This window comes from Lytechinus pictus, unplaced genomic scaffold (assembly GCF_037042905.1).
Source record: "Lytechinus pictus isolate F3 Inbred unplaced genomic scaffold, Lp3.0 scaffold_20, whole genome shotgun sequence".
NCBI lineage: Eukaryota > Metazoa > Echinodermata > Echinoidea > Temnopleuroida > Toxopneustidae > Lytechinus > Lytechinus pictus.
Genome location: NW_026974141.1, coordinates 13,366,062 through 13,379,188, shown reverse-complemented (window position 1 = coordinate 13,379,188; position 13,127 = coordinate 13,366,062). Strand labels below are relative to the sequence as shown.

At 36.7% G+C, this 13,127-nt stretch overlaps 1 protein-coding gene across 1 annotated transcript; it reads left to right on the top strand.

The window, feature by feature from the left end:
- The first annotated feature begins 399 nt into the window (after window positions 1-399).
- Window positions 400-11,990, top strand: LOC129282569 (fructose-2,6-bisphosphatase TIGAR-like). Its single transcript, XM_064114846.1, has 5 exons — window positions 400-547; window positions 2,599-2,755; window positions 5,974-6,048; window positions 6,857-6,958; window positions 8,118-11,990. Exons 1-5 carry the CDS (start codon window positions 519-521, stop codon window positions 8,538-8,540), a joined length of 786 nt encoding a protein of 261 aa, XP_063970916.1. The 5' UTR covers window positions 400-518; the 3' UTR covers window positions 8,541-11,990.
- The last annotated feature ends 1,137 nt before the right edge of the window (window positions 11,991-13,127 follow it).

Genomic DNA, 13,127 nt, shown 5'->3' with positions numbered 1-13,127 from the left:
GAAGTTAGGTCACACTTTTCAGAACGGTTTTCCAGCACAGCGCGCATTCGCCGATCGGAATAGAATTTTGAGATAGCGATACCGGCGAAACCCCTTGACCTACTTTACATTTTCGTCCATGATTTTATAGTTTAGGATCTTGCCGTCAATGTGGTAAATATTTCTTGAATTGGTTTTGTATAAATTATGAATATTTTGTGAACAAATTTAAGCCTGATGAATATTTTTAAAAAGTCCGCGAAGTTTGGACACCCCATCATATTATTTAAAGTTATTTTAAAACGAGGGCGTCTTACGAGGGCGTCTACCCCCCCCCCCCCCCCCCCCCCCATAAAAAAACCCTTCCTCGTTGAAATTGTCTTGCGAATGTTCCGAGACACCTTAATGAATTTCTTTTGTACATTAGCTTACAGTACCATATTTGGGCCTAAATATTAGTCGTCCTTTTCAGCGCAATTCATTCTGAGAATAAACGTTAAATTTATTTTGCGTCGCTAGCTCTACAAATTCCCTTCAAGATGAGGTTTATGCTGACGTTTCTAAGGCAGTAAGTGCGAAATACATTTATCTTTCAAAATTTTCCCTTATTTTGGAGTTAAATAACCTGAAATTGATGAATTGAACCAAGGCAGGAAGAGCGCTCTCGAAAATCGAACCCAGTCCCAGGAACTGAAAATTATGTTTGTTGAATTATTTGGAGGATTTCCATTCCTATACCGATGCGTGCGATTTCATTATGCACTCAAGTGAACACGTGTTTTCACGTTTCTGTGATTCAGGGTATTAGAATTGATTTTCTCCTCAAAGTTTATAAGTTACATCTACCTCCACTAAAATTGTATATAGAGTATATAGGCCTTGGGCTTGGCTTGGGCAAGTTCAATTCACCAATCCAAGCCAGCGCCAGGCAATGTTTTTTTTTTTAATTAGGGCCTATATTATTAAAAACTTTGCCAAGGGCAAGGCCCCGGGGGGGGGGGGGGCACTCATAATGCATAGTGGGTATGTGCCGCGGAGGGGACCCCCATTTTTACACTCGAATTTCCGTTCCAAGGCATAGCATTTTTGTCTCATTGAGAAAAAGAACAGAAAGTCGCTCCAAAGCATAGCATTTTCTTCTTATCAAGAAAAAAGGAGAAAGAAATCCGCTCCAAAGCTTTGCATATTTTTCGTTACGCCGTTCCAGCCGCATTGATATGCTAAAATGAGCCGCAATTTTTGGTTAAAAGCGGCCGCAGAGAGCTGTCTGACCATCGCCTCTGCGCTAGCGCACCCAGCGCCTGTGCCGCCGGGCTGGCTGCATGCACGTTCCATAGGGATGCGGATGCATATGCACTCACCGCAGGAGACCCATTACAAGGCCCCCCGATTTCACAAACATTTGTAGTTCTGAAGCCTGTTCCAAGGACCCTCCTTGTTACAATAAGCCCGCTCCAAGGCCCCCGTTTTTTGTCTCGCCCGCTGCACATACCTACATGTACTACTTTTTTTGGTTGAGTCCCCCCCCCCCCCGGGGGGCAAGGCGGCGCGGCAGGGGGGGAAATTAATCAAATGGGAGAAGTTCACCATGACATAAAGTTTATTGTCAAAATAGCAGAAAAAATAAAAAGAAATGCTGAAGGTTTGAGAAAAATCCATCAAAGCAGGGTGCTACATAAGCACTTGCCCAGGGCAAGTAAAAGTTAGAGTCGGGCAAGTATTTTGAAGTAAAGACCAATACTACTTGCCCGAATTGGGCAAGCAAAATTCTCACAGAATGACCAAAATCAGGGTCGATATGATATATTGACCCTAATTTTGGTCATGTCAGGCAAGATAAAATCACTTTGGTAAAAAAAATGCAATAAAAAAGTAGATCAGTTCATGTCAAAAGAGAGAAAAGGGTCAATGGTTTATAAAACCTTTTGGAGAGGTAAAACTTTTTTTTCAATGATTTTTTTGGGGCAAGTGAAATAGATTTTTGGGCAAGTATATTCCAACTATTCAAAAATTTACTTGCCTGACTGGGCAAGTGCTTCTAAAAGGTTATGTAGCACCCTGATCAAAGATCAAAAAACTTATTAGAATTTTTATTATAAATTTTGATTTGTGAAGTCATATGTTGCCAGGCCAGCGCCAAAAGGCTCCTACTATAGCCTTAGGCCAGGGCATAGCCGTAGAGAGTAAAATTCATTCACTAACATTAGGGTAGCTTACTCTCCATGGAGTTGAGGCAGGGATTGTGCCTTATAATCATGTGCGCAGAGGACGGGCAAAATTGAAACTTTCGCCCCTGAGATTTCTATGTTCTCAATAAAAGTTCTAGCTCCAAGTCATGTAAATGGGCTAAGACTCCATTTCCGACATTTATAGTTTGATTTCATTTTTTAACACCTGCACTACAGGTCTACATTTTTTTTTGTTTAATCAGAAATTTATTATTAGAAGATGGGATGCAACTTACTCACAATCTTGTCCTCTTTGTTCGTATATAGAGGGCGGCATGATGTCGTTAGTTTGTCAAGTTATATTACAAATTACTGACCAGTGCCTCTTGATACAACCCTTGTGTTATAAATCTTTGATTGATTGATTTTTTTTTATTATTAATACTTATAGCGGTGAAACTGACTGGAATGCTCAGCTGAAATGTCAAGGACAGGCCGATATTCCTCTCAATAAAGAAGGGCTTGATCAAGCCAAGGCCGTTGCAACTTACCTTGCCAATGAGAAGTTTGATTATGTATTTTCAAGTGACTTGAGCAGGAGTTTCCAGGTTTGTAAATCTCATCTCATTAACAGGAAATCCAGCCCATAAACCAGGGGCGGTATTCTGAAAACCGTGTTAGCATGAAAAACACATGGTCAAAGTGGTAACACCGCGCATGGTCATGAAATACGCAGTGCGCAACGCGCAACCCCTTACGCGGTGTTAGGGTGGAAGACAACACAAAATTTGGTATTCTGAAAATGGTGTTAGCTAAAATTTTGTTCAAAGATAACACAAAATTTTAACACTGCGTTAAGGTGGGGTTAAAGGTAAATGCTAGTTTTGGTAATGATATCAAAATGAGTTCGTACAGAATCCAATGAAATGACCACCAAAGTGTCTGTTTGTATAAATAAAATGCATGTGCCAAAGGATTCTGGAAGAAATTGTGTAATTGCTGAGAAATCAGCAAATAAGCACAGGATTCGGGTAGAGCGTCGGGCCCGACGCTCAAAGCAATAATTATACACTGTCCCACGTGCGCTTATCTGTGTTGGGGAAGTTCAGTCTGAACATTTTTCAGCGTAGATTTCAAGATTTCACAAAGTTCAGTTTATGTAACTGTACCAGATCTAGATCCTCGATGATATACTGACAATTAAGCCTGGTTTTACAGACTTTCTCATGAAATCAGTGTTTACTGCAACTACTGGAATTTCCCTTTAAGTTGGGGAAGGTGATGGCTGCACTTTTTCTAGCAGACGCAAACGTCAATAAAAACATATACGGGCATATAGCTATCGTCTGGGAGAACTTTCTGTAATTTTCTTTCATTTTTCAAGCGTTATTTTCCATCGATCTACCTTTCTCTCTCCTAACAATGATTAAACAGCAATTTCTTTGCAACTTCCTGTGAAAATACATTTTAAATGCATGTTTAATTTGGATTAATTTAAATTATTATTATCATGCTCACGATTTATTTCTCACTTTGGTTACTTTTCGCCATATCGTTAAAAAAGACAAAAAGTAGAGGAAGAAAATTAAAAACATCTAAAAGGCACAAACAGCAATTACAAAGAATGGAATTGTTAAGAACATGGGATCGGGGAACTCATCAATAATATTCACAAAATGTTTACCCCTTTGCAATGGTTATGGTTCCAGTGATTACCATTTTCAACTCTCAATGCTTGTAGGTTATCCCTAATTTATCTCTCCCGTCAGTATGTTTCGGATTGAGGGGGGGGGGGGCAAAAGTGAAAAATATCATTTTTTGGGATGACCGCTCTACTCACGAATTTATAGTAAAGAATTTTACGTGCAAAGGGCATCGATCGAAAAAATATGTTTGATAATATTTCTATGTCAGATTTAATTTTTCTTAAAGTGTTTTTCATGCTTTTTAAAATTTTGCCTTGCATATTTATTTTTCAAGTTTTCAAAATTATTGCGGACATAATTATGTCCCCCCCCCCCATATTTTATGGGGTGATCGTCCTCTGCCCCATCCAAAATCGATCGTAGCCAAGCTCTGTCTCCTGTTATAATTTCGTTCCCATGCTGTCTGAAATAATCTATTCTTAATTGCCACGATCACCCCCTTTACCAAGTCTCTATCTAGGGCTATCTAGTTCTAACTACAGTATGCGCGTATAAAAAGATGTCACAATACAAGTTTCATGTCACCGCCCGCGTACTCATTTTTTTCTCCTGAAAATTTTGCGCACTCTTTTCTTTAACAGCGCATTTGATTGGATTAAATAGATGCAGAGTGGGAGGAGCCGAAGATAACACGGAATGAGATAACACGGTTTTCAGAATACCGATTTGGGGGTATGTTAGGGGCGTGTTAAATCGGAGAGATAACACGAAAGTTAACACAATTTTCAGAATACCGCCCCAGGGTTTTTTTTTTAAAGAGAACAAATATAGAGAAGCTGATTGGCAAAATTTTAAAAGATTGCATAAAAATATTTTTTTAAAGTAAGGTTATGAATTTGTATATTAATTATCATTTTGAAGTTGTGATTGCTGTACCTTGATGTGGATTTAAACTTGACCTCATTGGTAACAATTTGTCATTATGAACAATTAGGAACAATGCTTACATTAGCTCAAACACACCCAGAAAATAATAACTTGAATAATTTTTTCAAAAACTTACATCTCAATTTTATTTAAGGACAAGCTGCTCAACTAACAAAGTGCTATATATAATCTGCCGAAGGGAAAGGAGCCTTAGTGGTAATTACATAGGAAACCTGAAAATGGAAGTCCACAACAAATGGGCGAGTAGTTCTTATCAGGGCTCTCAGAAATTTGAAAATTACAATATTTGACAATTGACCATATTTTGATCTAATTCAATAGAATCAAGGGTAACGAATGGTGCATCTAATTCAAAAGAAACAAGGGTAACGAATGATGCATCCAAATTTTTTGATAATTTCTCATTTTATTAATTAAACTAGGATTATTGTACTACAAGGTAAGCTGAAATATGGTCAAATGACTCAAATCTCACTATATTTTGCCTATTTCTTACCTAATTCTCAAGAAAAACCTCTATTCTTGTTTCACATTCTGATTCCACAGGGAATAATTTTGCTTTACAAATTTGAATAGCATTTTTGGTCAAAAGAGAAAAGCTCTCAACTAAGTAATGTACAGTCCTACTCCTATGTAAAAATATGCTATACAAAAGACTTTATGCATAGCAGTCTGTGCAAAATGTTGAGCAAATTGCGATGGATACCAGGAAAATTATTCCCTGTTCCAGATAATTTTTTACTGGTGCATTTTTCATGGACTGCAAACATGGGTGGTACTCCCAAATCACAGAATGGATGGTGTTAGGCTTAGCACTGTCTGTGTTCCACTAGGGCCCTGGTTCCTATTATTTCATGCCCAAACCTGCCCAATGCCCCCCCCCCCCCCCCTCTCTCTTAGGTGATCCCTCCACTGTTTTGGAGATTCTCAGAAACGAGTATATCAATTCCAGTCCGATAAGTTAGGGATTCAACATCAGGTTGGAGCGGTGGTCATGAATTTTATGTAGAAAAAAGAGAGATTTGAGGAGCAGACTATTATTCACTTCGGAAGGGAGACCAGGTTGATGGGTTAATAGGGTAGCACTTCGTACTCTTTCCCTCTCGTCTTTCTCCCTCTGTGTCTCTCATTTTAATGGAATTCAAATTTGCTTTTGATTCTAAGATTGCTTTTGGTTTATGTTATCTGTTCTTTTGTATTTATTATTTTCAAACTTCATATGTATTCTGCAGACTGTCCAGAAAGTGGTAGAGCTCGGACCCAACCCAAAGCTGGAGATTGTAAAAGACAAAAGGCTCAGAGAACGAGTGAGTGAAAATGTTAATTATACTGATCTACTTCACTTAAAGACTATTGTACTACAGTACCACTTGCATAAACCCTCATGAAAATTGAAAAACTAAACACTTTTCTGTGTCTGTGCAGAGTTCTGACCTGACTTTGATGATTATAGAGGATATTTGTAAGGATGTTGATGATGGTGGTGGTAGTGGTGGTGGTGGTGCTGCTGCTGCTGGTGCTGCTGCTGGTGCTGCTGCTGGTGCTGATGATGATGATGATGATTATGATGGTGATGGTGATTATGATGATGATGATGGTGGTGATGATGATGGTGAGGGTGATGATGATGATGGTGATGATGATTATGATGATGATGGTGATGATGATTATGATGGTGATGATGGTGATGATGATGATGGTGAGGATGATGATGATAACGATGATGATGATAATGATGATGGTGGTGATGATGATGGTGAGGATGATGATGATAATGATGATGGTGGTGGTGGTGATGATGATGACGACGATAATTAAATTATCGATTATTATGATGACGATTATGATGGTCATAATAATGATGATGATGACTCACACTTGCTAGGTAACTCTGGTATATGTCTAAAAACGTTTTGATTGCAAAATCATCCAGAAGACCGACAGAGTAAGGAATTGAATGTTGGGCAGAAAAGGAGTATCAGTTTCCTTCACTACTGTTATATGAAAAAAGATGAATCAGAGTTTGTAAAAATTTACAAGAATAAACCAGTGCCGTGGCCCGTGAAATAAATACTAACCAGTAATTTACTTTTCTCTTTTCGTTTTCCCCCTCAGAGCTTTGGTGTTTACGAAGGAATGTCATTTGATATCTATCAACATGCCCTTCAGAACTGTGTTGGAGAGTTTGTAGTAGAAGGAGGAGAAACAGCCCCTCAGGTACTCCACGTTCTCAACTTTAACCCTAAACGGATGGTCCAGGGGGTGTTTCACAAAGATTTAAGTATGACTTAGGTCGCACTTAAATACCGACGCGTACATGATATGCAACGCGCAATCTTATTGATCAATACGCAGTAGTGCGCGTCCTCTTCGCATGTTCTGACCAATGCGGTGATACCTTTTATACCGCACGCAACGAGGCATTTAAGTGCGACTCTAAGTCATACTTAAATCTTTGTGAAACACCCCCCAGGCTGGAGATATTTTTATCTCAATAAATAGAGTAAAATTCAGAGCAAAATGCTGAAAATTTGATCAAAATCAGATAACAAATAACAAAGTTATTGAATTTTATAGATTTGCATTATTCCGGTGAAACAGTTCTGGGCATGCCGTCATGAATATTCATTAGGTGGGCTGATGATGTCATATCCCCACTTGTTCTTTTGTATTTTATTATATGAAATTAGGTTTTATTTAAAAAATTTCTACCAAGAACTAAAACAATTGGATTGACAACTGATTAAGTGCATTAGTTATTTATTGCTGCAACTTATTTCATCATAATGGAGACACATCATTTACACATGTATGAAAAAATGAAACATTTTTTATTTCATCTAATAACATAAGAAAAAAGAAAGTGGAGATGTGATGTCATCAGCCCACATAATGAATATTCATATGTGCATATAACTGTTTTCACAAAATATTTATAAACTTTGAAATTCAATAACTTTGTTATTTGTTGTCCGATTTTGATGAAATATTCAGCATTTTTCTCTGTGAATTTTACTCTATTTATATAGATATAAATATTTTCAGCCTGGATTATAATTATAATTCAGCCCAACCCCCCCCCCCCCCCACACACACACACACACATATTTTTCAATTAATAAATCCCTAACATGAAAAGCTCACACTTTGAATTTTCAGGACTTTTTCATTATTCTTTAGTATATAATATGGTATACTGATGATACTGTTGATATTCTTTCTTTTATGTATAATGTGTAAATTGTTGGTAGATTGCGGAGTGAAAAAGATGATTATAAAATGCCGAGATAAAAGAAGACACTAAACTTTTGTGTGTTTTTTTGGCTGTCACCGTGTAGCAATGTTATGTTTTGATTTGTTTTGTTTTATGTGACAGGCATTACAAAGATTTATCGACTTCCTCAACGACATGTGCAAGAGTGTCAAAACACAGGAAACAAACAAAGTAAACAGTGCAAAGAGCTCTGAAGGGGAGGCTTCCGGTGCTTCCAATACCGCATCAAACCCAGCAGGTGGGGCTACATCCAAGGTATTTGTGTCTGAATTCACAGGCGAGGACAAGGCAGCGAGGATACTCCCCCACGTGCTCGTCTCGACGCACGGCTTCATGATCAGGGGCTTCCTCAAATACCTCCACTGCGCCGTCAACGTGGAGATTCCGGAAGGCGATTGGCTGATCGACGACGGTTGCCCGAATACATCCCTCAGCACGCTGGTCGTGGAGACAGACAAGGATGATAAGTTTGATTTTGAAAGGCTGATATGTTACTTTATTTATAAAGTGGATCATTTTTCATAGTAACTGAAATGGGTCGAGCCGTCTATGCAGGTAGCCAGTACTAGCTAGGAATAATCAGGATTTGATGAATAATGAGTCTGTGTATGTGTAGTGAGTCTATGCAAAATATGTGTAGATCAGCCTTTGCTTACAGAAGCTTTAAAATGCAACTCTACTTGATGAGATGGCCGGATGATTCATCTTACCATGTCGACTTGATAGCTTTTTTATGTTGATAAGGCAAAATATGTTATTGTATGTACAACTTATTGCGCCGTGATTACTTTTCACTGCCTTGCAAGATAACGTATCTCACCATGCAGATATTATTAAGCTGCTTAATCGGATTTGCAAGATTGAATATTTTGCCATCTCATCAAGTGGTGACACTTTAAAGATTCCGCACTTGATCATTGAAATTGATTTGATCAATCAACAAGCTGAACAATCAATCAATCAGCCTGGTATGTTATACCTCAGTCATATTTGCTCTATGGCGGCCGTATGGTGAGTCGAAAACAAATCACCTATATGTGTTATGTTACAAAAATGTTAAAACGGCTGTTTTCGACTCGCGGTACGGCCGCCGAAGAGCAAATGTGACTGAGGTATTACAATACTCCCCCATTCTCCGCCTTCCTTGCTCTTCTAGCTTTCTCTTTCAGTCAACATCTCTGTTTCTTGTACCACTTTCCGTGGTCCAGGCCAGTGCAGTGAAATAAATTACTCCACAGTGGAGTTCGCTTTACAAGGACCCTTATAAGTAATGAGACCTGATTGGAATAAATATGGTATTGCACACTTAATCTTTGACCTTTGACCTTGCAAGGAAATTGAGGGGTGGCTTTGATGTTGCTTGCCTTCAAGGTTCAAATAAGTCTACCTGCAATATGTACAATATGTAATGATAAAAGCAGGGCTGAAGTAGAACGGACCATTTTGCAAGTGCCTTTCCGATTTGGCACACTCTTAACACAATCTCCCACCCCCCACCTTCTTCTTTGTCTTCCTGCTGTGGCCCTCATTTCATTGATGTGCCCTCCCACCCCCTCCCTTTTTTTTTGTCTGCAGACTAATATATGATTTCTTTTGTTGTAATGTAAGTAATCATCCCAAAGCTTATGATGGTGCTCAACTGATATTTATTCAATGAACATATTTGTTCTATTTATTGATTGCATGGATTGTCATGTATGAAATCAATTACAAAAGGCACACTACTGTTTCATTTTCCCACTGGAATTTAATATAAATGTAGCTGAGTAGAGAAAGTGAAGTCTTTGATTATCAATTTTCCATCAATTTTGATTTGGAGTGTCTTTTTTTTATTTATTGTAAATTTTATGGTTTTCATTCCTGTTTTCATTATAGGAGGGTGTCTCCACGTAATAATTATTAGCTAGCATAAGTAGAAAGTAGTTGAGTTATTTATTTTAGCTTCCATGGGTGTGGATTACAATTTGCTGACACCAGACACTGAGCAAAGCAATTGAAATGGCTTGCTATAGCTGCATCTTTTGGGTGCAGCCAATTAAACTGTCCCATCAAATTGAATTACAGATGTCCCAGAGGCAGTTGCAGTAAAAAATAAAACAAACGTTTGTCAAATTCCTAACAAAATTCAAATTCCTATTAAAAACTGACAATCTTTAGTACTTTGTTTTTCCAGGAGACAAATATAAACACATTTAATCAACACTTTCATGCATAGAGGGAATTTGTTCATAAATTTCAGGTGTATCCAGATTGCAATATATTTAATGATATGAAAAAGTACCAGGGTACTATAGTTTATTGCGTTAAAAAATTTTACATCTCATATTTTCCAAGTATTTATTGATATATCCATGCTTATTTATTTGTATCATTTAATATTAAAATGATTTAATGGATATACGGTATATTTAATGTAAATTATAGAAAAGATACCTTTATGGAAGTGTAATATTCCTGATTGCAAGTTTATTTAATCCTATACAATTTACACCGTGGCCATTTGATATTGAAAACACATCCATGGGTATGTAATGGGAATTTGATGCCATTTAATATGATAGTGTAATATTTGTTATCGCAAGTTCATTTAACCTATAATAAATTGCAGTACTTTTTTGTTCGAAAACATCTCTTGATTATATGTTAACTTTGCAGTTTAATTTACATACCTGAAATGTAATATTATTTGTGAGAATTGAAGTTTAGGGTATTTTTATGATTTTATTTTGATATAACTAATAACTATGTTGCTCAACATGGACAATTCTTGAGATTGCCTGGAGTAGTCATTTAATAAATATGTATAAAGGGAAATCACTACTGTTCGTGAATGAATTTTAGCGTTTGCTGAATATGCTATTTCATTAATGGTGGGAGATGAATAAATGAACGAATTGATGGATAAAAACTAAGATTAATCAGTGTTCAGATATTCATCAGTATACAAATGATGCACAGATGCGAGTGCATTGGTAGGTTTTGTGAGCACAAGGTAACTATGGAACTGTGAAATAATGATAATAATAACGTTTTATTTACCCAGGGTAGCCACTTCAGTTAGGAAACTGCTCTAGCAGTGGGCCCTGCATAACATATGTTATTATTACCCTTCTCCAATCTAAATGCCGAGTGCCGATCAAGAAGGCAGAAGATCCCATTTTTATAAGTCTTTGGTATGACTCGGCCGAGGATCGAACTCACTGCCTCCTGTTCATGAGGCGAGCCACCATGCCCGGTAAATTGTTAACTGTAAAACCCACGAGGCAGGTTTAGACTAGATTCCATACTTACCGCATAATCACTAGTCCTACCAATGTACGAACAAACCTGTGCTTCATTTGTTTTATAGAATGGTGGAATTTTTGGGAAAAAAATCAATATTTTAACAACCATGCATAAGTAATTACAGATGACGCATGGCAAATTTACCGGATGAATTGCTGGCCATGTGTCGGTAATTACTTAAACATAGTTGCCATTCTATTTAAATTTTAACAGATGAAATGTTACTGTTGAAACATTTGACATTATTCAGTAAATGACATTCATACTATGCAGGTATTTTGATTCCTATCTTGCCTTGATGTTAATGGGATTAGTTGTTTCCAGTTTTGCAATAATAACTTTGATCAAAGTGCTTGACATTTGAATTCTTTCAGTTTAATTATTAGCTAGGATTTTCTCATAAATTTGACTTTCCTGTGTGTTTGTTTTTTCTATTTTTTTTTTTTGTACATTATATGCATCACCGCTACTTTCAATTATTTATTGCCCAAATACTGTCTGTACTGAAAGCGCACTGTCGGACATTACGTTTCCTGTGCCTTACATTCGTTCATCAATTTCTTTTCATCATAGTTTAGATGTATTGAAAGTTATTTTTTGACCAGAATTAATTAGTTACTGGCCATGCGTCATTTCAACTATAATCGTGTATTCAATTAAATTATTAAATAAAACATTGTGAATTATAAAGATTGCATTTTGCCCAATTGTGTTGGATTTCTATTGGTTTGGTTTGTTCTTTTTGTTTTTCTTTAAGTAATCTATTCATTTTTACAAATGGTACACATGAGATAACTAAAGCAGTATAATACATTAATAGCATTTTTTGGGGGGAGGGAGAAATGAGTTTTGAAAACATATGTTTATTTTAGGTTCAAGTAAGAAGAGTCATAAAAAACTCCAACATTTCAAATAGGACTTAAAGTGATTGGTTAACATTGGTTTGACTTTTAAAAAATCTGAGCTAGAAGGTCACACTTGTCACCTGTGTGTGTGATATGTTACAAAAATGAAGCCCAGAAAAAATTGCGTTTGAAAATAATTATTTAGTGCTTCAAAAATTGAAATATAAAGTGACCGAAAACACCATCTTAATTTCATCCCAACCACTTATGTGTACTATTTAGGCGTCTATAAGACGCCTATTTACAAAATCAGGGTTTGCCTTGTAGTTTTAGCTTTTCATTCTCAACAATGGTTGTTTTCAGGGTTTATTAGTTCTGATGTATGCACTTGTACACATGTTTCATCTTGGTTTGAGAATTTTTTAAATCGGCTGCTCACAAAGTTAAACAATACCTTTAACCTTGTTTTTTCATGTGCTAAAACATGCCTGACATCGCTTTTCATTTTTTATGATTGTTGTATGTTCTAGTTTAAAGGATCGGTGAGCTCTTCAAAAGTAGGCTGTATGAGTATGAGATATTATAATGTGGAGATTGAAGCATTATTAAAAAGATATGGAGGCATATGAGGCTCATGTAATGCATTTTAAAATGTGGTTGTAGATGATTAGTTCTAACAAAAGGAATTCTTGGTGATAAATATCAGGAGAAAGAGAGAGAGAGTAATAAAAAGGGGGAGAGAGGGGAGATGAAATAAGATGTGTAAAGAGATTGATATGCAAATTAGTTTATAGTAAATATGCAGATCTTTAATGGATGAATCTTAGCTGAAATTTTATATGTAGAATATTGACCATTTAAATCAATGATTCTGCAAATTAATTCTAATTAAAGTGATAGCTTGATGATCATATAAAGTGCTAAGACTGAAATTAATGAATAAGAAAAAAGCAATTGCTCGAGTGTATGTACTGTATATATA